This window comes from Cydia splendana, chromosome 12 (assembly GCF_910591565.1).
Source record: "Cydia splendana chromosome 12, ilCydSple1.2, whole genome shotgun sequence".
NCBI classification, from domain to species: Eukaryota; Metazoa; Arthropoda; class Insecta; order Lepidoptera; family Tortricidae; genus Cydia; species Cydia splendana.
Genome location: NC_085971.1, coordinates 984,511 through 1,011,748, shown reverse-complemented (window position 1 = coordinate 1,011,748; position 27,238 = coordinate 984,511). Strand labels below are relative to the sequence as shown.

The following is a 27,238-nucleotide window of genomic DNA, read 5'->3' as shown; positions in this document are numbered from 1 at the left end:
ACCTTGTACAAATAATGTACAGGTAACGGTGGCATTCGACCTATCCAATTAATTTCTCCAATGCGTCTCACATTTTGCTTAATGAGAGAGTGAGACGCAACGACATTGGACCAAGAAATTGGACAGTGGAATACCATCCTAAATAAAGCAATTTAGCCTAACAGTTTCAAACCTAAAGGCGACCACTGACTAACAGTCCACCGGACGATATCGGCCGGTCAGTTGTTCGGAACTGTCAAATTTTTGTTCTAACTGACAGGCCGATATCGTCCGGCGGCCTGTTAGTCAGTGGTCGGCTTAACTTAACCTACATTGCAGGCAGTTTGTTTTTGTTTGAGTTACAGGTCTAATTACAGGCCAATCTAGTTTTAGTTAATAGATTTCATTCCAATATGATACTGATATTATACTGTCAGCGTTAAAAGTGACATTTCTTCAACCAAAAATGTCACTTTTGACACTGACAGATCAGTATCATATTGGAGACAGATCCAATAACTAAAGGGGCCAACTGATTAACAATCCGCCGGACGGTATCGGCCTGTCAGTTGTTCGGAACTGTCAAAATTTTGTTCTAACTGACAGGCCGTCCGGCGGACTGTTAATCAGTGGGCCCCTTAAAACTAAAATTGGCCTGCAAATCTACTTTCCTGGTCACAGTTCGTGTGAAAAAGGCACCTTTGCACCCGGTACAGCTCGCAGTCTTTTAGATTAAAATATTTTATTTAGCTTTGTAGTTTTTTTATTAATTTTAGATATATATACAGGGTGATTTCGGGGTCGTGATCCAGAACCACTTTTTCTGACTCTGTAAATGATCCACATTATCATATGGTAGTATTTGATTAAAAGATAATTACTTGAATTATTCTTATTTTTCAAGTAAAATTAATATTATACTAAGTAATTATCATCATTATTGGTGATAAACAATAATTAACAACATCATTTGGCTCATCTTTGGATTCTGTATGATGTCTGGCTCTCTTGCTCCACGACCCCGAAATCATCCTGTATTTAAGTTATTTTTTGTATGATTGTATATACTATTAAATCTTACGAAGTACTATCCGATCCCTACTAATATTATAAATTTAAAAATGTGTATTATTTATTTTTAGTTTTCAAATGCCGCTCTATTTCGGATAGCCGTGCACTGGCTCGTTAGCTGTATGAGCAAGCGGGGATCCATTAACGCTTTGTGATATATGTGACGTTCCACGGCAAAAGGTACCTTATGGCGGCTGGCGCTTACATCGCATAGCGCCGCAATCATATTGGAGAGGCGTTAATAATAGCGTAAGCGCCAACCGCCATAAGGTACCTTTACCCGTGGGACGTCACATATCTACACAATAGCACATTAAATTTGTTTACAAAAGCAACTTTTCTTCTTTTTACAAGCTTTTATTCAACTTTCAATGTTTGTATACATGTATGTTCGGCTCAAATCTTGCTAGCTAAATTAGACCCAATGTTCATTATTCGATTAAACTAAATCTTCACTTACATAATGTAAAAGTGACGTTTCCTTCAACGAAGACGTCACTTTTGACACAGACATATCTAACCCATATCGTATGTAGACGTAATATTTGACGTACCATAAAGTTCGGATCGGGCCGAATGCCATATTATGGTACCTACCATCAAGCTGAATTCAGCTAGATACAGTCGCCAGTCGCCATCTTTCATCAATTGATGAAGGGCACAGGAGGTGGCCATAAGAATTCTGTGATAAAACAACGCAACCTAAATGTATTCGAGTTTGTTAGAATTCTCTCCATCAGTAGATAGGTATGTCTCTTACACTAATCGACATACAAAACCCACCCTAAACTGAAAATCGTAATTAGATTCCAAAAAAGTAAGACAATGTTGCCACTGCAATAATTTGGTTGTAAAAAAGTAAATCCCTTTTTATAAATAAACACGCTAAGATAATTTATTTATTGGTAATTTTACTCCTACGATTTAAAAAAGTACTTTTATTTACTTATTTTTACATAAATACAAGACGCGCTAGTAAAAAGTGGCAATATTGTCTTACTTTTTTTGGAATCTAATTATGATTTTCAGTTTATATTATTATAGGTAGTCTGCCGCTCTTCTATATTAGGAAAACGTATGTTCCATTAAAACTTCAATATTAGAAAAGTTAAGGCAACTTATGGTTTTGTTTATGCCCGACAAGTTTTAGTTTCGTAAAACCCTGAAGGGGAAATGATAAGCTTAGAATAGCAAATGAGCTTAAATGCTCGGTTTTTCACAGAATATGTATGTCATAATATATTATTTTATCCATGACAAATAAATGAATGGATGGAATACGGAAGTACTCAAATTACTGATGATCCATTTAAGGACATCAAATCGTATTCTGAGTACGTAAAAGAAGAAAAAATATTTTTGACTTGAATATATAGTTATTAGTTTTACTTACAAGGTTGTTGTTTAAATTTCCGTGTCCGATTTTGTTACCAGAATTCCACCAGTCGACATGAGGAAACAAGTCAAAATTTGCATGTACCTATAGTAGATTGTTAACCAAGGGATGAAATATATGATGCCTTTCACCCGAGTTAAACACTACTTTTCATTTCGAATACGAGGAAAGTAAAATGCAAGTTTTTAATAGTATTTTTCTTAACAATTTAGGGCAAAAGTGTCGTTATTTATGAAATGGGGAGTCTAATAGCAGAATGGAAATTGTATAACAAATCCATTTATACCCAAATTTAAATTGCTTATCGTAAAAACAATTATAAAATCGTACTTGGAACCTAAAATGCTCTAGTGCAGAAACGTATCATTTTCTGCTCACCTTTTAGAACAACAATGACCCTCTTTCAGAGCATGAGAAATGAAAAATAATTACTAGGTACTCTTGTGGATAAAATGCAAAGAGTCTGTGCGGAAAGAGAAGAGTCGTAGAATGTATATGTCGTAGGCCGATCGTACGATCAGGCAGATCGTAATGTTCCTGTGTAATGTTTTGACGATAGTCACATCAAACCAATATATAGGTAGGATAGGTTCGTTAGGTTGTTTCAGATGCCCGAAGGGCAAACTGCCCAGAAATAGGAGCCACGCGTAGCGGGGCTCCGTCGACTCAGGGAACGAGTCAAAGATTTTCACGTTTCACGATATGCCTAGGAATTTCACGATATGCCTGATCTTACGATCGGCCGCCGACATATATATGGGCTCCCTTACATTCCACGACTCTTCTTTTTCCGCACAGACTCTATCTCATTAGTTTTTGACGACTATCTTAGCCGCTCGTAAAACTGGTGTGGTGAAAATAAAAATTAAACGGTTAGCCTATATTGGACGTCCTGCCCCATTTCATATGTTTCGCGTCGATAAAATAATATCTCTTTTTTCCTAGTCAGCCAGCCTAGCCAAGGTTACAATTACAATCGCTATCGGTTCGACAACGAAATGCTTTGCATCTCTCTATCACTCTTCCATATTAGAGCGACCTGCGACAGTGACAGTTGCGTTTCGATCGCTACGGAGCGTAAGCGATTGGCATGTTGGCTACGCGGCCAGAGACTCCAATTACTTATGCCCTCAAACAAATTTTCAGTATGTTAGCTACAGTACCTTATATGCTGAAGTTGATATTATTATATCATTAATAAACCTTTTACTAACTATCCATTAGTCCAGTTTCTTATTAATTTGACAAGCAAAAATATTACAATAATTCAAAAGTTATTTGATGAATATGCTTGCTCGAAAATAACCTGTAGAACTACTAATTATTTAAATAAATTGTCCCATCTTACCTCAATCTCATCAAACTTGTACGGTCGAGTTCACAAACAACTTTACAAGTCAAACGTTCCCAAAATATATGTTTACAGTACTTACCTACTACTACTACTACCTTCTGCTACTACCCTACCTACCACCCTACACCCCCCTACTACCCCCCTACTTTACCGCCCTAGGGCGGGATTAAAGACAATACGTGCCTATATCAAAAATTTAAAGGGCCATATGTACATACTGTAAAACGTTGTACAATACACGTGCGAAAAGGTAATTCGCAACACGTGTCGATTTAAAACACTCCTTTCGGTCATGTTTCAATTATTGCCACTCGTTGCGGTTTTCTTACTTTTCGCACTTATATTGTAATGTACTATTTTGGAACGTTGGCTCATAAAGATGTTTGTATACTGGACCGTACACTGCTGCACTTAGGTACATAATTGAACAAAATGAAGCAAATGAAGGGTGCCTCATGCCTCATGATGCGGACGATGCTCATTTCCTGTTTCAAAGGATGCATGAAGACTAAATATGAGTCCAAAGTGCGCTTATTACAGGATATGAGAGTACAAAGGCATGAGAATTGGGCTGAATAAATGCAATAAGCGATCAACACCCCCTGTTTCCGGACAGGCGTCCATGTAGTACATCTACATCTACAAGGCCTTCGAAGCTACAGACAGGGAGCCTAATCAAACGTTAAGAGTCCATCAATGTGCACACTAGCGCCACAGCGAAATAATCGTGATTATTTAAATTTAACGAAAGATATTAAAAAAAGGGGGCCGCTACGTACTGTATTGTGTATTTAAGTACCTTTTGAATACGTCAAACTAGTTTTTATGTTGCTGTTTTCGTCGATCTAGGAACTCAAAATCAAAACGGCCGTTTTAACTTTGGACGCATAGATTGACGAATCCAGCAACATAAAAACTAGTTTGATGTATTCAAAAGGTACTTAAATACACAATACAGTGCGTAGCGGCCTCCTTTTTTCAATATCTTTCGTTAAATTTAAATTATTGCGATTATTTAGGTTTGGCGCTAGTGTGTACGTTGATGAGCTCTTAATGTAATGTAACGTCGTTTTGAGAGATAATTCTCAGTGAATTTCTCGTAGGTCATTTCTGTTGCTTACCTACTTATATTTTAGTGTAAGCGATGATACTGTATAAGCGAGTGATGATAAGTAATTTAAGTTATAATAAAAATCAATGTACAAATCATTCAGCTTCATTTAATCCTCAATCAAATTTTGTACAACAACGAACATATAAACCATACAATAAACTATTTCCCTATGCTACAAGATGTTTCAAAAACAATGTATTTTACATTAATATTCGTTAAATCACATAACAATCTAGGTTTAACCTAAAATTCTATTTTTGTACATAACAAATACAACTACACTGATTGATGTTTTTAATAAACACAACATTTCAAACGTTTTATTCTTTATGTGCATAGGTTTGTGAAATCAGATCAAAACATAGATATTTTTATACATTTAAGTTTTTCTATGCACATAAAGAAATAAGTTTTAGAAGATGGGGACTGTCTCTTAACTTTGTGCCCTCCATTAAAAATTAGATTTTTATTAAAAAAACCACAATAAATGCAGTGACTATAAAATTTGAAATAAATGTCGAATAAAATATTTTAGTAACGGAACAGAGAAGAAAAAATGCATTCGAACACCCGGTACCAATAGGTTGTGTAACAGATTGTATTGAAACACTGATGGGTCATGAAAGCGCTGAAGGTGCTGACGTTACGAAGGATGACATTCCATCATGCTGTCGTGTCTGTCATTGCCATTTAGTTGTAGCATCACCAAGCATTATGTAGCTACCTAGTTGTATATGTAGGTGTAAAGCTAGGCCATGGGATGCGGTACCGTACTCGGTTCATGTATCTAATTTTGTATTATTTACTCGTATATCTTTGTTGCATTTATGTACTGTATCTTTTTTTTGTCTGTTACCTGCTGTGTTTCCTCACTTAACGGTCTCATCGGAATATTAGCGTTGAATGTCGTCACCAATAAGCTGAGATGAGGCCATTTCATGGCACTTTATTATCTTTATCTTGTTCGTATTTACGAATAGAAATATGTCTATTCTATTTTCTATTTCTTCAATGGTGTTACCAAAGAGGATACTAGAGACCATGCGGTAGATAAGAAAAAGGACTCAGCTCTGAGAAAAAGCATCTGAAGATACAATTAGGTTAAACTTAAAGATCGAAAGATAAATAATAAAAGAAATGAGTGAAGAGGAAGAAGAAAAGAAAAGAGAATCGTGTTAACATGAGAAAAAGACAAAGAGAGAGATAAAGCTTAATACCACCGATCAGCTATCTTGAAACTGTATGTAAGCAAATATATATTTGTTATTCACTACAAAAACCGCAGCCGTCAGAGGCATTAAGCCTAGCTACGAATTTAAGAATTCCATTAAGCTTAATTAGCTAAATTTCAACTAATAATCCAACTCCGATGTCGGGCGCAGTAGAGAGAACATTCCTCTTAAGACAAATTGGGTAATTAAAGTTTGAAATTTGGGCTCAAACGTTCATTTAAAAACATCAATCTAAAATACACATCAAATACATTCATAATTAAACCTTTATAAATATAATTTAGGTTAATACTAGCCATTTATTAAAGGATCTATGAAAAAAGCTTTCATTTGTGAAATAGGCCTTTTGGATACTTGCTTTTGGAAAATATTTACAATATTAGGAATAACATCTGAGTCTGACTAGTATTAATAAAAGTGGTTTAATTTTATACAATAAGTAATTTTACAGCTAAATAAATAATTTTCCTTCTACGCTTATATATAAAGCATGATTCACGCTAGAACGGTCTGGGTCCGGGCCGAGGCTTCCGACACTTCACTTTCTATGATGGGTGATCGGTAATGTGATGTTTTCTATAGAAAACGAAGTTACTGGCACCTCGGACCGGACCCGGACCGACCGGTATTATAATTTAAGTCATACACATAACATCTCCAGAATGGAACTACACATACAATGTACTTTTAAGTATTTAATACAACACGATATACCTATATCATTCATTACTAATGATATTCTTTAATAATTTAACATTTTATCTTTGTAATTTTATTGATACCTAATTTCATATATCACAATAAAGATTTCCATACCCAAAGAGTTAAATGACGTTTTGTATCACTTAAACTAACACAGAAGTTTAAAAATTACGTACATCTAAACAACATAAGTCGATGTAATCTCAATGAGTTTGAATGCTCGTTGTGAATCAGTTCCTGAAACAAAGGAAAAAAGTTAATAAAATAGAAAAATGGAGTCCTTTCCAAACAATTGGAAAAATAGCTGCTAGTTTTCAAGAGAGCGAGCCTGTAACCTCTAGGAGCTCAAATCAAAATCTAGTTCTGGACATAATATGTATAAATGTTAAGGCTACATGAATAATAAGTATTTGATGGATTCGCATCCCACGAGGTATTTTGACAATACATTATCAGTTTCTCTACTCTGATAGTCTGTGGTCCTAAGATGCTTTTAAGGATATTAATTGTTCATATTTTTTTGTATAGTAAGTGACATTAAAATATTTGGCTAACTGCGACATGTGGACGAAACGCTCTGTATCTTACTTAGTTGACTTGACCAAAATCTCATCAATATGAAGGCGTTATTAGATTCCCTGTTGTTAGGGACAGATTCCTAGCCAGTCGCCGTATGAGATGCTTCAGATAGCCCGTCTTTGATCTCAGAGCAATTAGATATACTAACCCGGTTACTGACATCTAATACAACATGTTCTGACAGGTACGGTCATCAGCAGAAGTTGCTAAGCGGGCCAAGTGTTCAAAATGATATTGACGCGACTTTATTGTTAAGAGAATTTACTGCCCAATTCGAACTTTAAGATACGTCAATTAATAGATCTAGAAACTATATGGATTCGATGTGTCAGTCCACACTTATCGTTTCTAGATCTATTAACTGACGTATCTTAAAGTTCGAATCGGGCCGTAAGAGCGTGTAAAGTTAATTTTGAACACCTCGCCCGCTTAGCGACTTCTGCTGCTGACTGTACAAATGAATAATAAGGAAGTAAAAACTTAAATTTGTAACCACGAAGTCAAAGATTATCTTAATTGGTAATGTAACCAAACGAATACAAATACAAAATACGAGTATTAGTGTCAGAATTTTCTAATAATCAGCATTGCAACTCAGATGCAGCGGCGGCAACAACGACGCAACAGTAAAACTGCAGTTGCAACCCGAACGTCACCTTCTAAAGGGGCCTGATTAACAGTCCGCCGGACGCTATTGGCCTGTCAATTAGAACAAAATTTTGACAGTTCCGAACAACTGACAGGCCGATACCGTCCGGCGGACTGCTATTCAGTGGCCCCGGAACTGACTCAAATATGTTTGAAAACGAAAGAGGAAAGGTCATACAAATCGGATGTGCGTATGTTGAGGTATGGTGTGCCTCAAGGTAGCGTATTAGGGCCACTGTTATTTCTACTCTACATCAACGATCTCCCTAAACATGTCAAGCACCCTATGGTCTTATTTGCAGACGACAGTACAGTTATAATTGAATGTAAAAATATTAATAATTATGAAATGGAAATTAATGATACTATAAATGATATAATACGATGGCTTACTGTTAATAATCTGACAATAAATATTAATAAAACTAAAATAATGCACTTTCGACAAAACACACCCATGTTGCCTATAAATTGTAATTATCAAGGACTTACTATTGAACCGGTTGAAGAAACTAAATTTTTGGGACTAACTATTGATAGCAAGTTGTCTTGGAAACCACATACGGAGGAAATTTGTACAAAGCTAAGTAAATATGCATACGCTCTCTACAGATTATCGAAGATAGTAAACATTGAAGCAGTAATTGCCGCATATCATGGTTACGTTGGGTCAACCCTCCGCTATGGTCTTATATATTGGGGGAATTCAACCAACAGGGAGATCGTATTCAAAGCACAAAAACGATGTATAAGATCAATGTGTGGTCTGCATCAATTAGACAGCTGTGTTCCGTATTTTAAAAAACTTAATCTGTTGACTCTACCGTGCCTCTTCATATTTGAAACTGCTGTTTTTGTAAAAACAAATCTGCATTTATTTAAACAAGTGTCACAGATATTTAACAGAGATACCTACCGTGCTGACAACCTTTGTACAGTATTTTCTCGTACTGCATTAATGCGGAAAAGTGTGTTTTGTCTGGCGAGCAAGATCTTTAACAAAATTCCTATAGCTCTAAATATGAAACCATTGCACTTGTTTAAAATGAGCGCTGTCTCGCCAACAAACTGCATTCTACGTAGTTTGGCGAGTAACTTTAAAACTGATTATGTATATGTGCCTTTGATAAATAAATTAAAAAAAAAAAAAAAAAAAAAAAATGACTTGAATAATTTATTAATTTCTAAGTGCTATTATTCGTTGCCAGAGTTTCTTGGTGACACTTTAAATTAGCTTGTAAGTAATTGGTGAATAGAAGTATTGTATATATGCATGACTTATTGACATAAAAATATGAATAGATTTTAATAAATAATTATGAATTTGTAATACGCGCAATTATGATTAAGTTATTGTATAATTGATTAATTTCTTTAGTTAAGTATATTTGCTTGTAATAATGTAATGTAAAATAATGTAATGTAATTTAATTGGTATGTGTATACCTAATTTCTAATTTGTATGCCTGTCGGCGAAACATAGCGTTCTCAAATACTTTTGTACCTATCCAACACTGTTATCTATGTTTACAAATAAATAATTTGTCTTGTCTTGTCTTGTCTTGTCCCCTTAATAGCATCATGGCCATTACTTTTTATTTTTCTTTTTATTTTAGAATTAAAATATGTGCCTGAATATTAATTGGTTAATTATGCTGGTCAGTATTCTACTGGTAGATTTACTTGCTTGTCTACATTCATAACTTGTTACAATTATTTTAGGACTTTCTTTAGGCTAATAATCTCTGCTATGACTCAAAGAAGTCTTGTCTAAATTTATCGAGTAGTTCAGGATCACGGGTCAGAGAACTTAATTTCAGTACCATTTCGTACCTTGTGATAGTGACAATAGTATGAGGTCTCTACCGACTTTCATATTGATTGTCACTGTGACAAGGTACAAGGCCAATCGAAGAAAAACTCACCGAAAATCGACTCCGATGGTATGGCCACGTCATGAGGCGCCCACCAGACCACATGACGAGAAAGGTGCTAGAGATGAGTGAGAAGCCTAGGGGTCGCGGGAGGCCCAAGATAACATGGATAGGTCTTGTAAAAAAGAACCTTAAAGAAAAAAGAATACCACCAGAGACGACTCAGGACAGACGCTCCTGGCGACGCCATATAAGGAGAGCCGACCCCAAGTAAATGGGATAAGGCTAGGAAGAAGAAGAAGAAGAAGACTGTGACAAGGTACTAAATGGTACTGAAATTAAATTCTTGGACTGTACATTTTACATCCCTATCTTGTACGTAACTTAGGACTGATTTTAGACTCGGTTAGCGTAAAGGCCCTTCCAGTGTCCTTTCGTAACAATGAGACTTGAAGGGTACCGTCATCATTAAACATTTTAAGTAGATATTTTAGTCATATTTCAGGTAGAAAAAATCATTCTGCCGAATCCTTTTTTTCGGCTCTTTGTAAATTCTTCTTAGTACCAAGCCAATTATCGATAAAAATAATAATAAAAAAAACAATAGTTTTACACAAGATAAATTATTTCATTGAGTAAAACTCAGAAAAGAACATAGTTGACAACTGGAGCTTGAAATCAAAGTTTTTGTTTAGGAGATTCGTTAAGATATGTTTTTCTTTATAATATTCATAACATATTTTCATTAATAGCAGAAAAAACCCAGATAAAACTAAAATGGACCATTGTTGTAGTTTTAGACTACCTAGACATGGGTGGTTTTATGGTACAAAACGGTACGGTTTTAGCTTAGGTTAGACCCACGATTTGGCAAGCCTTACTTAGGTTGTTGGGCATATCCTGGACGCAACGCCGCACCAACGCGTCTATTCTCGAAGAGCTACATATTACCACCCGGCTTTCAACTACATGCTTCCAGAGAATGTTGACCTTCTTTGGCCATGTGGCCCGCCAAGACCCGTCCAGCTTTGAAAAGCTCGTTCTGGTTGGGTGCGTCGAAGGGAGAAGGAGTAGAGGCAGGGCTCCAACTCGGTGGTCTGATGCCATACGCGACGCTACGGGCGTCAACATCCAGGGGTCAATACAGCTGGCCCAAGACAGGGGGGTTTGGAGAGCGGTGGTGAAGAACTGCACTCCTGATGGTCACGACCCTCGGCCTTGAGGAACCGACTAAGAAGAAGAGACTTAGGTTGGTAAAGTCGCCATCAAATATGAACCTACGATATGAGCGGTCAACATGCTCAAAATATCTGACCATGGACTTTAATAATAGAGGCTTTGTTCAGATATTTATGTACACCTTGGCCGCTCCGAACTATCTAAAGGCGACTGTACTAGTATCAATGTGACCGAAGTAACATAAGTCATCCTATATCTCCGTCTTTTGGGGTAAACCTTAACTGTACAGTCGACGTCAAAGATGTGTTTACATTTTTCGCCCTTATACAAGGGAATAAGGTGCAAAAGTGTAAACATATCTTTGACGTCGACTGTACGATATACCTACGTCACATGGACGTCCATGGTGTCAAATTTCGGAGTTATATTAATCAATCTTGGCCATAATGTAATCAACCAGACGCATAGATCACTTCTTCTAGACGGAGCATGAAAACTCATGATCACCACACAACGGGCCAGTTTTTACTAGTTCTTTAAGTCTCTGATAGCTTAAATTATCCTCTGTTATGAGCAATGGGACAGCGGACAAAGTCACTTTTTGTTTATAAATTATTAAATATTTTATTAGGTTACTGTTCTTACTACATAAGCATTAACAACCAATTTATGGACCATATGTTGTCTTTAATAAAGAAATTTTAATGAATTAAAATGATAATTAATTAAAATCATATATGTATCCGGACAGGTGGGCTAGCATACCACCAAGTGGATGCCGGTGTAGGGCCGCGGGCGGGCAGGCCCAGACGGAGATGACGGAATGACCTGGACACCTTCCTTAACAACTGGCTAGAGGAAGCACTAAATAGTTATGGGAATCATGGAGAGACTTTATGTATAGGGTAGATTATGTATTGAATTCTGATAAACATTGTAACGTCTTTACTATTATTGTAAATGTATCATAATCTTGCAATAATGACTTTTTGATTTTAAATAAAAAAAACAACGGGTTGCACTCCGGGAGTGCCGGCAGAAGTGAAAACTCAATGGCATTTTAACAGTTTTTCGATCAGGTCACGTGTCCGTCTTACGTCTTACGAATCTTACGGTCACGTGACCTGTCGCGAGTTTAACATTTTTTCCCCATCACAAAAAGTGCACAGCGCCGCTAAAGAAGTTTTCACTTAAAAAAAGTCTGTTGCAGATTACATCATCAATTGTAAGTGACGAAGGCTGTAGCTCATTTGCTTTTGTGTCCGTTTGACAAAGCCTGCGCTGCTGATCACGAACTATGGATAGACTTGTTTCTACTTATTTTTATTTTTTACCTGGATAAATTATTTATGTTTCTGAAATAATTAAGTACAGGAAATATGCACTTGAGCAGCACAGCGGCAAAATTCTTAAGCATAATTAGCACCAGTTTTATTTATATTTCGTATAATTATTTGGGGACAATCTTGCACAGATCGACCTAGCCTCAAACTAAGCAATGTTTGTTCTATGGGTACTAAACTTGTACTAAGCGACGATAAACGTACTTATATAAATAAAATACATCATTATGTACCTACATGTATAAAATCCATAACTCAGGAACAAATACTTGTAACAGACACGCAAATAAATGCCCTTTCCAGGATTCGAACCCGGGACTTCCTGCTTCGTAGGCAGGGTCACTAGGCTAGGAAGCCGTCAATCTTAAGCATGATAGCATCAGTTTTCTTTATATGCGGATTCTATTGGAGGTAGTCTAAAGCCAAGCCCGAGGCCAGAAAGTCTCCAGTTCCCAATTCAATCCCGCAATTACTTTCCACAAAAATCAATGCTATTTTTGTCGTCAATAGTGACGTGACTAGGGAATAAATCAAATAATTTTCTCACATATAAGTTTTGTCTTGTGTTTTCAAGGAAAGTCAGGACGCTAAACACGAATTCGGCCATCGGCTGGCCACTTCGGCTATCTCTATCGCACGTGCATAAGGTGAATGTGGCTAATTCCTTCAAAGGGTCTATTCCGTCCATGAGCGTATATTTTTTTGATTTTTTATCGTAGGAAAAAAAATTGCTTTTGCTTGCTGAAACTAAAAGCAATCGCTCCTTTGTGGACGAAATTATCAATGTTGTTCGTTGTTCGAGAAAAACCCTAGTGGACGGAGTAGTCCCTATGATGGAATTAGCCACATTGACCTTAATTATAATTGCTGTCTGGCTTACACAATGGCATTGACCGCCGGCATCATTTGCGGGACAGCAATATAATTACGTGCGTGCGATAGAGATAGGAAATGGCGAGTCAATGAACGAAATTCTTCGTGCTTAGCGTCCTTACCTCAGTCATACTATAATATATAAATTAGGTATTAATTGAAATAAATGAAATATTTATTTTAATTGATATTGAAAATTCTTCAACCAGAAAGGTCAAAATTCGTTTTGCAGGAGATAACTTGTGAAATTCCAGACATTATAATCACAAATATCCCCACGCCCCAATTTCACATCGGTGACAGGTGCGACAATTGTAAAACATCACTATTGCTGACGTCACAGGCATCCATGGGCTACGATTACCACTTACCATCGGGCGAGCCGTATTCCTGTTTGCCACCATCATTGTATTATTTAAAAAACTTTATTATATCGGAAAAAACAGATATTTCTCTTGCGAAGTTTCTGACAATTGTCAAGATTTAGAAGGATTGTAGGTAATTCTTGACAGGAAATGAGTTATATGTCGGAATTGGGTCTCTATTGTTTCCCAAATAGTTTTAAGTCATAATGTATTGTTTGTCCGAATTTTCGTTAGTCATAATTGGTTTTTCTCAGAAACGCGTAACTTTTCAGGATTGCCATAAAACAAACCTAACCTAACCTAACCTATCTATAGAATAACCTTAGGAAAATCCTGAAAAGTTAACGGTTTCAGTTTTATGACTAACGATAATATGACAAACAATACATTATGACTTAAAACTTTATGGGAAACAAAGGGACCCCGTCGGAATTTCGTGACAATTGTCGTGTTTCTTGTGACAATTGTCATAAACTTAGCAAGAGAAATATCTGTTTTTTTTGATATAATAAAGTTTTTTTAAATAATACAATGATGGTGGCAAACAGGAATACGGCCCGCACGATGTTAAGCGGTAACCATAGCCCATGGATGCCTGTGACGTCAGCAACAGTGATGTTTTACAATTGTCGCACCTGTCACCGATGTGAAATTGGGGCCAGGGTCATTTCCTGATGGTCAATATTTGAAACTTTCCAAGATTTTTACGGGACTGTCTTCTTTTGTTTAACTACGAGAGTTTCCAAGGAATTTGGCTTTGGAGGAGATTTGGCTCGATTGCTCAAAATTTTCCTAAAGTCAACAGAAATAGCGTGCGACATAAATTAGTACCTATTAAATAAAATGGAACTAAAAAAATCTATACCAAAATTGTTGCCATGTTTAAGAATTTCATGTCAAAAATGTTCCTAAGTAACTGTCAACTTAGGAAGTGGCGCCCTCAATAATTTTCTACAATTTCTTGTCGGACCATACCTATGGATGTAATTATGTATACTAATTATGTTGGTGCTGAGAATATTTTTTCACGCCACCGCTCGATGCCAATATTGTGGCCAGGCTTTTGATGTTTTTGTTAGTTTTATTTGGTGTTTCTAGCTGTTGTCATTGGAAGTCGCTAATATAACAATGTGTTATGGTTTAAAACTGGATTTGATACGACTTTTGTCACGATTGGATACGAATATCTCCTTTACCCGTGTTAAGACCAACCAAGAGTGAAAGAGATGGCATTATGACCTCAGTCGCCAGTTGGTATTGCTACTATAATTTATCCTTAGTTTCAGAAACTGTACCAATAAATATCCCGGAAACTTATATTATAATTAATCAAGTTTGGAGGGTAGTTTACAAAGTTTAATTAGCGACCTAATTTGATGATAACGCTGGAGATATTATCAGACGGGCTTTAAGGGATGGTATGATATTAATGGTTATCTTGGACCTTAATCACGTCTAAGGGACTAGAGGACACAATACAGGTAATTATATAAACTTTTAGGTAATTTGAATTAGGCTTTTCGCACATGGAACACGTTTTATTACCAAATTTACCGTAACGAAACAACGATTCTTTTTTTAAATTGCATGAGCTTTATACAAAAAGGGACGAAGTCACGTGACCGCTTGTTCATACACACCTTAGTCCCCATTTTCCTCTCAGGATAGGGATCATATCAACATATATAAATAAAAAAACATTATAGAACATATTTTTACAAAATTTGACGTATAAACTTTTATACGAGTAAGAGCTTTTAAAACATATAATTATATTAACTAATCGAAAAAAGTCAAATGAAAGGCTATTCAGCAATAGGTAGTAAATATACAGGGTGATTCAGGAGACGTGAGCAGGACTAACACTGCGCATATCGTTCATTATAAGCAACTGTTTCGTATCAGTATTAGTGAGGATAACGTTAATTTTCTAGTCGTGTTGAAAAAAAAAGTTATTAATTTTTTTACGACATGCATGGTCATGGTCACCCTAAAATTAGAATACTAAACTACCGATATTCTGTGTCAAATTTAATGTCATTACTGTCATCACGGTCTGGTTACTTTTGAAAACTCGTATCTCACTCAAGTTTGACAGTTTATTTTCTTCGTAATAAAAATGCCATTACGGTTAAAGAGGTTTTATGTTTATTAATTAGGTCCTGTAGGGTGACCATGATTGTTGAGAATTAAATTTGCCCTCACCAAAAAGTTAAAAAATAGGAAAAAGTGTTGTTGTTTCTCCTAAATACGACGGTGATCGATCAATTATCAGTTACTGAGTGTGCAGGATTAGTCCTGCTCACGTTTCATGAATCATCCTGTATAATAAATTGTAACAAAATGTTCTCCATAATGTCAATATGGAGGAAAACGGCGTTTTGTATGTTATGTGTTAACGACCGCCTCTTTTAACGATAGACCTATGCGGTAGATGTATAAGTATGAAATAAGTAAATTAGAAACTCACATTTAAAGTACAACAGATTTTCCATCCCTGGACTCACTCAGCTGCGACTCCTCATCTATTAACTGTAGATTTACATTTTCGTTCTTCGTGTTGTACGTAGCAGAGATTGGTTTATCCTCTAATATAATATTTTCTATTTCGACCCCGTCTTTTCTACCATTTCCTTCCAACATGCGCTGTTTTAATGACGGTCCTCTATTGAATGAAGAAGCGAGTAAGGTCTCTTGAATAGTGTCGTTGCCGTTGCAGATTTTATCCGATTTATGTGTAGGCATACGGCCTGAATGGTAACTGTTTCTGACTCCTCCAGTAGATTCAAAGAATGGTAAGACTTGTTTGAACTCTTTTCTGAAATTCTCGTTCAGCCAAGCGTACAGAAAAGGATTGTAGCACGTCGAAGCCATCGCCATTGAGTGTGCAAGGAAGAACGACATGTAATAATAGTTCCACTCTGTCATCGCTGCGTAAAAGTCATTGAATATATTGATTACATTTATAGGAAGCCAGGAAATACCAAAAATGGCCACCATGGAAATGAGCATTCTGTTAGTTCTCTTTTTTCTATCTCTATCAGCTTCTTCTCTCCTGGTGTTTTTAGCACCTGGTTTGGACCTGGCTCGGTCATTTAATCTTATACTAACGCATGTATAACATATGGCTATCACTAAAAATGGTATGACAAATTGCAGCACGCTTGTAAATACTCCGAAGATTTTTCTCGATCTGTCAGCGGGCCAACTTTCTTCACAGTAAGTCTTGTTATTCGTTATTTGTATACCCATGAAAAGACCATATGGGCATGTGACCACTAAGGAGAAGATCCATATGAAAACTATGATGAAAATACAAGTATTTAGCTTCATCCGCGGATGGAAAGGGTATATGATGACAAAAAATCTGTCGATGGCTATTGAGGTGAGTGTGAGCGTGGAAATATAGACGCTAGTTCCTTGAGCATACGGCATGAGATGGCAGAGTAATCTTCCAAAAACCCATCGTCCAAGGAAAGTGTACATTGGCGTTAAAGGCACCGCGAAAATGCATAGCAGTATATCAGACAATGCCAGGTTGGTTATGAAGAGATTGGTTACCGTCTGCATAGCTCGATTCCTGAACACGACGAAGCATACTAAAACATTTCCAAATACGCCTAAAATGAAGATGATGGCATAGAGGATGCAGAAGGCTACTTGGACGACTATGAAGTCTATGAGATCGGTTGTTTTGTTGACTCTGGGTTCGTCTATGACGTTGAATACATCGCCGGTGAGAGTTTTTGTGAGGATTAAGACTCCTGGGACGTGAGAGGCGTTCATATTGGTGGCATTTTTCGGGTCGATGGTGGAGATGACGTCATCTTGGACGGTGGTATTGAAGAGGGCCAGCATTTTACGTCATCGTAGCGGACGCTCGGGGAAACTGCTGCCAATCCATCTGCAAAGAAAGGAAAGGGTGATAAATTGTTAGTTGAATTACGAGTACCGTCGTAAAATGCCAACTGGGAGTCAATAAAATTGTACTTCGATAGCCTGTAAAATTGAGGTCGAGGTCGCTATTTAACGATATTTTTGTAAAGACATTTTGTTGAACACGTGCAATGAATATAGCTACTGAACAATAGAAAAAAATATGCTTTTTTATAGTAATATCATTTTGCTTCAGGCTAACAGAAAGTCAATACGGGTAAGTGTAGTATACGAGTAAGTGTGCCTGGCCTTCACATTGGAGCCTGTTTACACATTGATTAGTGTTTATTGGGGGTGGTAAATGTATATGAACTCGCAATAAATACTAATCAACAGGCCCCAATGTGAAGGTTAGCCACACTTACCCGTATTGCTTATGTTCCTTACTTCAAATTGCATAAGGTAGACGTCTTATTGTTTGTCTTTATTTTGTGCAAAATAAGCGTAGTCCGAGTTTAACCTTCTATTGCCTTGCTGTCGTGGTCAGAACACGTTTTATCGCCTTTCAAATGTCACCTTTACACCGCCTAAAATAATTCGCCCCGGAGTATTGCGACAAAAGGACTAAATAAAGCTTTTTATTGGTAAAATGAGAAGAGGTTACAGGTGGGCGGTTGCCATGGCAACGGTTATGGCGGTCGTAAATAGGGTTGAGAGGAACTCGAGTCTTGAGTCTAAATTTGAGGAATTCGACTCGTTTTTACGCGAGTCTGGTGGTTAAAAAACTCCCGAGTCGAATCCTTTAATGAGTCAAACGTAAATTAGTAAAAATAATAAAGCGAGCCTTCAGATAAAGACATCGTCAAAATTTTTGTAAGTTTATACTAAAATGAATGTGTCATTTTCAACCAAAAGGGTACTTACTGTCGGTTGTCAATAAGGCGCTATTTCCATATAGCTTCAATTTGAAATCAACCTTATCGACAACCGACAATGTGGTACCTTTTGGTTGAAAACGTCACAATGAGGATAATAGGCGTTATTGAATGATGTCAGGTACACCCATACACTTATCATTTTAGGTGTAAGCAGCTGTCTTAAGTAGAATAAATATTGTGTGTAAAGGTTCCTACATAATTAGATCTTAAATTCTCAAGCCCGTCTCATTATATGTAGGTACCTATTGCACTATTGGAGCGGTGGTGGCCGAGTGGATATGACGTCCGACTTTCAATCCGGAGGTCGCGGGTTCAAATACTGGCTCGTACCAATGAGTTTTTCGGAAGTTATGTACGAAATATCATTTGATATTTACCACTAGCTTTTCGGGAAAGGAAAACATCGTGAGGAAACCTGCATACATCTGCGAAGAAATTCAAAGGTGTATGTGAAGTCCCCAATACGCATATATTGGGCTAGCGTGGGGACTATAGCCCAAGCCCTTTCGCGCATGAGGGAGGCCTGTGCCCAGCAGTGGGACGTATATAGGCTGAAATGATGATGATGACCTATTGCACAAAATACTATTTGATGTCAGGTTTACGTTCAAATTAGCCTGTAATGTGGTAAATGTCCACTTTTAGTGTTTAGCAGTAACGCTTTGGTTTACTGCGACATAAACGCATATTGCTTGTATCAGCGTTACTTCATAAATGTATAAAACAGGCAAACATCCTAAAGGGGCCCACTGATTAACAGTCCGCCGGACGGTATCGGCCTGTCAGTTAGAACAAAATTTTGACAGTTCCGAACAACTGACAGGCCGATACCGTCCGGCGGACTGTTAATCAGTGGGCCTCTTAATAAATACGTTCATTGTTATACCTACACTCGACTATTCATTATACTACCCTAATACCCCGGCTCCGCCTCAGTCCATAGTATCACCATATACTTATATTATTATAAGCCTGTGTGTCGAGTCTCAAAGGACTCGAGTATTTATTAACCATCAGTGCCATCTCTAGTCGTAAAAGTGAACATTAACGCGATGTAGCCTTTCAGTGCCAAATGAGGAATGTCTTTTCGAATAGACCAATTCAGCTCTTTCTGCGTTTCTAAATGATATCTTATGGCGTCGTGAATATGGTATAGTTTAGAATGACAAAGATTCGTAGTTAACTGTTTATTTATTATTGTTTCACGTGGAAATCTGTCGTTGGCAGGTGTTGCTCATAAGTAAGTTACTTGTTCCTATTGTGAGGTAGTTATTATGATACTAATACGCTTTTTACAATAATGAGATTAAAAAAAAAACCTTTACATATAGGACGGACTTTTTAAATGGGGCACTGAGGGTAGTACCAGATCACAAGCTGCTAAATTAATAAAATTAAATGTTCTTAAAATGCCTTCCCTTACTTTTTAATTGATAAGTAGGTACTGACGTTTACAGATCTTGAAAAAATGTAGGTAGTCACAGAAAAATCGTCAATTTTACCGAAAAAAAATATTATGAAAATAATTTTTAAACATTATTTTTATAAATTAAACCAAATAAAAAAAAGTCAAAAGTTAAAAACGTCCGTACGTCTGTCCGTCTGTCTGTCACCAGGCTGTATCTCATGAACCGTGATTAGAGACTGACGTGAATAGACAGTTGAAATTTTCACAGATGATGTATTTCTGTTTCCGCTATAACAACAAATACTAAAAAGTACGGAACCCTCGGTGGGCGAGTCCGAGTCGCACTTATCCGACGTTTCAGCTGAGTTGCAACGTCGGAATTAAAGGTAAAAACAATGAAATTATATCGCGGTAGACCCGTTTGTGCAATTAAATATGTGTACAAATTATTGATGTTAATATTATTCCATAATAATATTGGATTATTATTAGATCAAATTTAATACTAAGAATTTCACAAAAAGATCGTCAATCATTATTTTTTTTAATAAAAAATACTAGTCTAGAATGTTTCTAGAATAAAGTCTAAATGTCAAAAATAGTATTTTATGCAACCGTTGTTTAAGAGAGGTCAAAAAAGGCGAGTGGCGTGAGTAACAATTTGAGGCGAAGCCGAAAATTGTTAATGCAGACGCCACGAGTATTTTTTGACTCAGTTAAACAACGTTGCATACAATCCTTTTTAACGACCAAGCACTTACTTAGAAATAAAATTGTAAATTTAACAAATATTTTTAATTCAAGAAGTAGCAAAATTGGAGGGTACGGGCGGGAAAAGAATGAATGAACGAATGAAATTAAAAAAAAAAGTCTATGGTTCACTTATTTGTCAGAGATGACATTTAAAATACGGTTGGCAACACTGTATTTCATTAAATATTTTTTGAGTGGTCATTACACGAAGTATCGTAAAATCGCCAAAAAGATACCTACTGCGTGTATGCACAAATTCTTTTTTGGGGAATAGACTAAAGACTTGTCTTGTCAGCTATAAGGTAGGGTTTTTATGGTGTGTGCACGACCCTTTAAATGACAAATAAAAGTACGGGAGTAGAAAAAAAAACATAACAAAACTATAATAATTAGGCCTCAAGGAAATCAGATAAACAAGTTCAGGACATACCTAAACTAAGGAATAATATTTTATTATTAAATAGAAAGAAAGTATTTGGTCACAGATTCTGTAGCCTAAGTAATGCCTAAGTCCGCCATTTGTATTTTTTTTATTGTGCAATAAAGTTTAAAATAAATAAAAAAATAATCTGCCAATGGATGATATTGATAAAATGTAATAGCCTTTAGAAAACGGAATGAAAATAAACCTCTCCAAGTTCTAGATAGGTACTTAAGTTATTTATTCTAACATTGATTGAAATTTTAATGGAACTGCACGGCTACCACGAGTTGGTGATTGAAATTTACTTTAGCGTCTGCGTGGAACTCGATCGCATTCCCTCTCTATCGCACCAGTAAGTACCTACATCAGTGCCAGCGAGATGGACTGCGATCGAGTTTACGCAATCGCTAACGTAAACATCAAGTGTCAACTCGTGGTACGCCTACTGATCTTTTCACCGAATAAAGCCTAACATTTACGTAACTTTCTTTCAGGAAAATTAATTTATTACCCCAGTGAAATTATTTTTCGGAAGCTGTAGATTTTTTCTTTTATTTTCCGAGTTGCGAATGAGATAAACCATATTAGACCTTGAGCAAGTTACGAAAAAGTTATACAATGTTTAGAGCGAAACTTTTTATATTGTATTACTTGATCGAGGCGTCTGTTCGATATTTATCAATGTTACAATTACATTACATACAGGAGCAAGCCAGGAGAAGGGTTCTAAAGTCAATAAAAACTGTAGTCTATTTTATTTGCACTATAAAGACGAATATAACTGTCAAATATCCGAACATGGTACAGCTACAAGACACATAACATTTCCATCTCACTTATGGTTGGCAGTCCTAAACAGTGCGTATCTCCAGAAACTTCCTGTCTCGCACAGCTAAACTGTGGATAGTGTGGATTGAACTGTCACCCAGTATTTCAGGACCGATACGACCTTCAAATGTTTCAGAAAAAATTTCATTCCCCCCATTTTAAAGGCCGGCAACGCTTTTGCAAGCCCTCTGATGTTGCAGGTATATCTGGGCTACGGTAATTGCTTAACTAAAACAAGAGAGATTTTGTTGCTCTCAAAATTGTATGTTATTTCACGACTAGCTCTCAGTCTATAGTGCCAGAAGGCATTTAGCTTTATTACAAAGGATTTGCGATAAAAAAAATGCAAAAAAAACCAATAAAGATCTGAACCTGACAATACGTTACGATGTACCCACAGACTACCTACTAGACTCTGCATAACAGGATGGCCCAAAAATACGTTACAAACTGTTTTTAGGAATATTTTCTTACTTGCACGTCTTTTACACAATGTCATACAAAATTTTGTTAAAACTACATTTATTTAACTAAAACTAAACATATTACTTATATTCAAAATATTCAACTTTAGCTTTGATACACAAACGCAAACGTTTGTTAAAATAAAATCGGGGATCGGAACCGGTTTTCGCAAAATCTTCGAAATAACCATATATTTCGAATTATTTTATACTCCAAATGTAGGACTCAGTTGTGTTTTTAGGTAACCACTTATTATTAGATTGCCCAATTAGAAATGAAATAATTAACAAACAACGAAAAAATACCGTTTTCGTTCCCATACATAAATACCGGTATCCGATCCCTGGTTAAAATTATTGACAAAATGCCGCAGTACATTTTTTTGACATCATATGTTTTCAGCCAACCTGTATAAAACTTAGTAACAGCTTCAATTACCTAGTTATACTATGATAAGAGAAACAATCAACAGGCGCAACCGCTTTTTTCTATAATAATAGTTATTATTACTCTACGTAGGTACGTTTATCGTTTTTATTTTAATTTACTACCTGTACCCACTACTTGTACTTATATACTTGATAGTACACTTATATAGTTGATAGTACAGTTTTTCTTGGTATAACTTTAGATTCTAAACTCCAGTGGGGTCCCCATATTGCTACTCTTTCGAATAGACTGAGCTCTGCAGCTTTTGCAGTGAGCAAAATCCGTCAGTTAACTGACGTGAAAACAGCTCGATTAGTATATTTTAGTTACTTCCATAGCATTATGGCATATGGTATTTTACTGTGGGGCGGTGCTTCAGAGATAAATACCATTTTTGTTCTGCAGAAGAGGGCTATTCGAGCAATATACAAAATGAACCATAGAGACTCACTTAGAGATAAATTTAAGGAAATTGACATAATGACAGTGCACTGTCAATACATTTATGAGAATATTCTGTATGTACATAAAAATATTGTAAATTTTAGGAAAAATTGTGAAATTCATAATATTAATACTAAAAATAAACATAAGCTCGCAGTGCCCTTCACTCGGCTCCATAAAATTAAAAAATCATTCATGGGTAATTGTGTAAGATTTTATAATAAACTTCCAAACCATATTACTGAATTATCTATTAATAAATTTAAGAATTATGTAAAGCGTAAACTTATTTCTAAAGCTTATTATACCACACAAGACTACATGAATGATATTACAACGTGGGATTAATTGTTATTCGAAATGATTATTTATTTATTAGGTACATTTGATTAGTGATGAGGAAATGGATATTCCGATGTAATACTATCTACTTCTTTTGTTACTTATGCTTTTTTTTTTTTGACATTTAGATTTTATTCTAGAAATTCTAGACTAGTATTTTTTTATACAATCTTTTTAATGTTTGACGATCCTTTTGTGAAATTCTTAGTGTTAAATTTGATATGTATAATAATCCAATTTTATTATGGAATAATATTAACATCAATAAATTGCTCTGATAATTAGATTAAGATTAATTACGATTCATAAGAGCTTGTTGCTAGGCCTACATGAATAAAGTATATTTTTGATTTGATTTTGATATACATAATATAATAAGTATAGATTCAATGAAAACATATTTATCTTAAGCCTACTTTAACAATCCTCGAAATCGAATCCTCGTGAAATTTAATTTTTATTGGTCATATTTGTAATTGAAATGAAAACCTACAAGTCGTAGACGCGTATGCAAGTACCTACCTAATATGGGCTATTTCTCTTAAAAACGTAGTGCCTATTATGTGTTGTAAAATGCGACCTAGTCATTGTAAAACATGAGTCATCTAGCCACACGATCTCTGGAAGTATCAGCAAAAAGTGGAGAAAGAACGCTGCGAATGTGTTTTTGCCGAAAAGCTAACAATGGTTTTGGATTCCTTTGGTGATTTCATAACCAAAGCGTGAGTCATCCTTAAAGCAGTCACAATTGTTGTCCCAAATTCTTGGATCGTAAAACCTTAAAGGCAGTAAATGTCCTCGAAATTTAATGAAGTGCTGTTAGCAACTTCGAAGCAGGATTATTTATTCAGTAGGTAACGTAAAGCTTAAGGCAAAACAAGATAGGCAAAGGCGAGTTTATTTGTTGAACTCGAAGTTACCAGGTTTTGGCTGTTTCATCATTTCATCCTCATTTCCTTTCACAGTTTAACAAATTGTCAATGGCAATTTGATCTATATAAAATGAAAATAAACAGATATTAAGCATATAATTGTCATCATCTTCCTCGCGTTATCCCGGCATTTGCCACGGCTTATGGGAGCCTGGGGTCTGCTTGGCAACTAATCCCGAGAACTGGCGTAGGCACTAGTTTTTACGAACGCGACTGCCATCAGACCTTCCAACCCAGAGGGTAAACTAGACCTTATTGGGATTAGTCAAGTTCACGATGTTTTCCTTCACCGAAAAGCGACTATCATTGAATGGTGAATATCATTGATATTTCGTACATACAAGCCAAGGTTTGAATTTGAACCTGCGACCTCCGGAGTCCAGATTAAAAGTCGCACGCTCTTACCGCTAGGCCACCAGCGCTTCTAATATTACGTATATACGAAATAAAAATAACATGGCTCTCCAGTGTCGGAGTCCGCATTTGACCCGGCTTCTTCAGCTACCGAGGTTAACGCCATGGACCTCTAGGCCATACCGTCACGGCGGAACCAATCCCAATTTCACGACTATACCTATGCCATCTTTAAGGGCGGGCAGTGCGTGCTTGTACCTTCTATATGAATCCCTTACGGGATTACGATATAGCGAGAGAGATGGTGCTGCCATCTATATAACTTTGGGGACAAATCAAATTATTCTATCAAATATTTTTTTTTATTTTTTTTTACTTGCCTATTTGAGTTGTCCACTGCTGGGCAAAGGCCCAGCAAGGCCCAGGCAAAGGACAACTTCTCCCCTTAATTTCCACGACTCCCGAGTGTTGTGTGTGTTTTTAAATCAATGCTGTATTTTTAAACTTTGTTTAATTTGGGGCTAGTTCGATCTGCGTGATAATTTCAAATATTTATGTCTTCGCTATCACAAAAGCCTGGAAATAGGCAATTCCAATTCCCGGAGGAGTCTGCTAAAAAATACGCAAAGAAACAGCCGAATAACCAATACCAAATTTCAACCTAAAGGTTCAATGTACGGGCTACACGTGACATCTGGCTTAGTACCTACGTGCACAGAACGGATATATCGGTGACACTTTTATCCTTTATCGAATCCTCTCGCACTTACATATATACCATGGTGGGGGCAGAGGGATAACATTAGACAAAGGAAATGTTAAAAATTTGAATTGAATCAGGATCTGCCAGCCTTAGGGTAAATTTTCCAACCAGCTAAATTAGTTAATTAAAAAACTATTGTCTAATGTTATCGTCTGTCCGTGATTATTCCACTTGACGGTACAAACCCACCACAGACTCACTGAAGATGACTCACGCTGTACCGGGCCGGACCGGGCCGAAGCTTCCAGCGCTGTGTTTTCTATGGGCCACCACGTGATCACCGATCAGCCGTCATAAATAATGGCGTGTCGGAGGCCTTGGCCCGGGCGCGGCCCGGTCTAGCGTGAGTCATCCTTTAATAAAGTAAAAAAAAACTATACATTAGTCAACTTACATAAGTAAGTAAGTACCTAAGTATTTATTTGCAAAGTATAAGTAGGTATAGATAAAATTCTTTCAACTGAGCTTGTTCACTTACCTGTACTAACAATGGCATTGTTCTATTATAATCCTATTATCTGCTTTTGTTCTCGTAGGCGCCAACCAATTTACTTACAAAATAAGTTAGAAGTACATTGCATGTATATTGAATTCTAAACCTTATTTCTTGTTGAATGGGGTTAAAATGGTCTAAAAAGATAATATCATATTCAATGTTTTGGAAAGTCACATGCACCTTAGCCACGACAGGTGTCGATGGTTGTTAAATGCAAAAAAAGTTGGGTTAGCCATTATTTAGTTAGTGTATTTTGTAGTCTATTGTTTAAAGAAATAGAGTCGTTAATCTATACTAACATTTCAAGGCGGTTATAATCTGCTTTTACTACGAGGGGATTATCCTAATTTGTGGTTTACCACTCAATGGTATTGTATTCTTGAGACTCTTTGAGTAAACTAGCTCAGATCGCTTGATTCACACTATACAATAGTGTCTTAGGTGGTAAGTGACAATTGGTTGCTTATTCTGCTATTTACGTATCTACATAAATCTATAGACCGCTCCACACTCGCGCGCGAATTGCGGCGCGGGCTATAAACTTGACTAGGCTTTGTTCCCGCTACCCACAGGTTGTCTGGAAGAGATCGCTCTTTAGCGATAAGAAGACCGCCTGTTATCCGCCTCTATCTTTAATCAATTGTAATCTTTAAGCTGTATCTTTTTGCTGAAGTGTGCCAATAAAGATTATGTCTATCCATCTAACTTAGGAAAGAATATGCCCAAACAAACAACACACAAATAAATACTAGAATCATCTTGGCTTTTCTTCGCAAACTAGGTCCTAATTGGTAAGTTGTTTTTATATCTCAGATACTGAAATAACAGTTTGATTGCCCAATTTACTACCCAATCATCCAGCTTTTGTGTACTAAAATAACATAGGTCCGTCCGTCCGTCCGTCCGTCCGTCTATCACCAGGCTGTATCTCATGAACCGTGATAGCTAGGCAGTTGACATTTTCACAGATGATGTATTTCTGTTGCCGCTATAACAACAAATACTAAAAAGTACGGAACCCTCGGTGGGCGAGTCCGACTCGCACTTGTCCGGTTTTTTGTATCTATGTTTTTATAA

At 36.5% G+C, this 27,238-nt stretch overlaps 1 protein-coding gene and 1 long non-coding RNA gene across 2 annotated transcripts in view; both read right to left on the bottom strand.

Moving 5' to 3' along the window:
• The window catches only part of LOC134795333 (uncharacterized), a 313,715-nt gene that overhangs the window by 164,477 nt on the left and 122,000 nt on the right, over positions 1–27,238 (bottom strand). The window lies entirely within an intron of this gene.
• The window catches only part of LOC134795304 (prolactin-releasing peptide receptor-like), a 54,168-nt gene continuing 43,105 nt past the window's right edge, over positions 16,176–27,238 (bottom strand). The window contains exon 2 of the mRNA XM_063767119.1: positions 16,176–17,613. Within this exon, the coding sequence (XP_063623189.1) occupies positions 16,182–17,567 (1,386 nt within the window). The 5' untranslated portion in view covers positions 17,568–17,613 and the 3' untranslated portion in view covers positions 16,176–16,181. The remainder of the gene's footprint in view (positions 17,614–27,238) is intronic.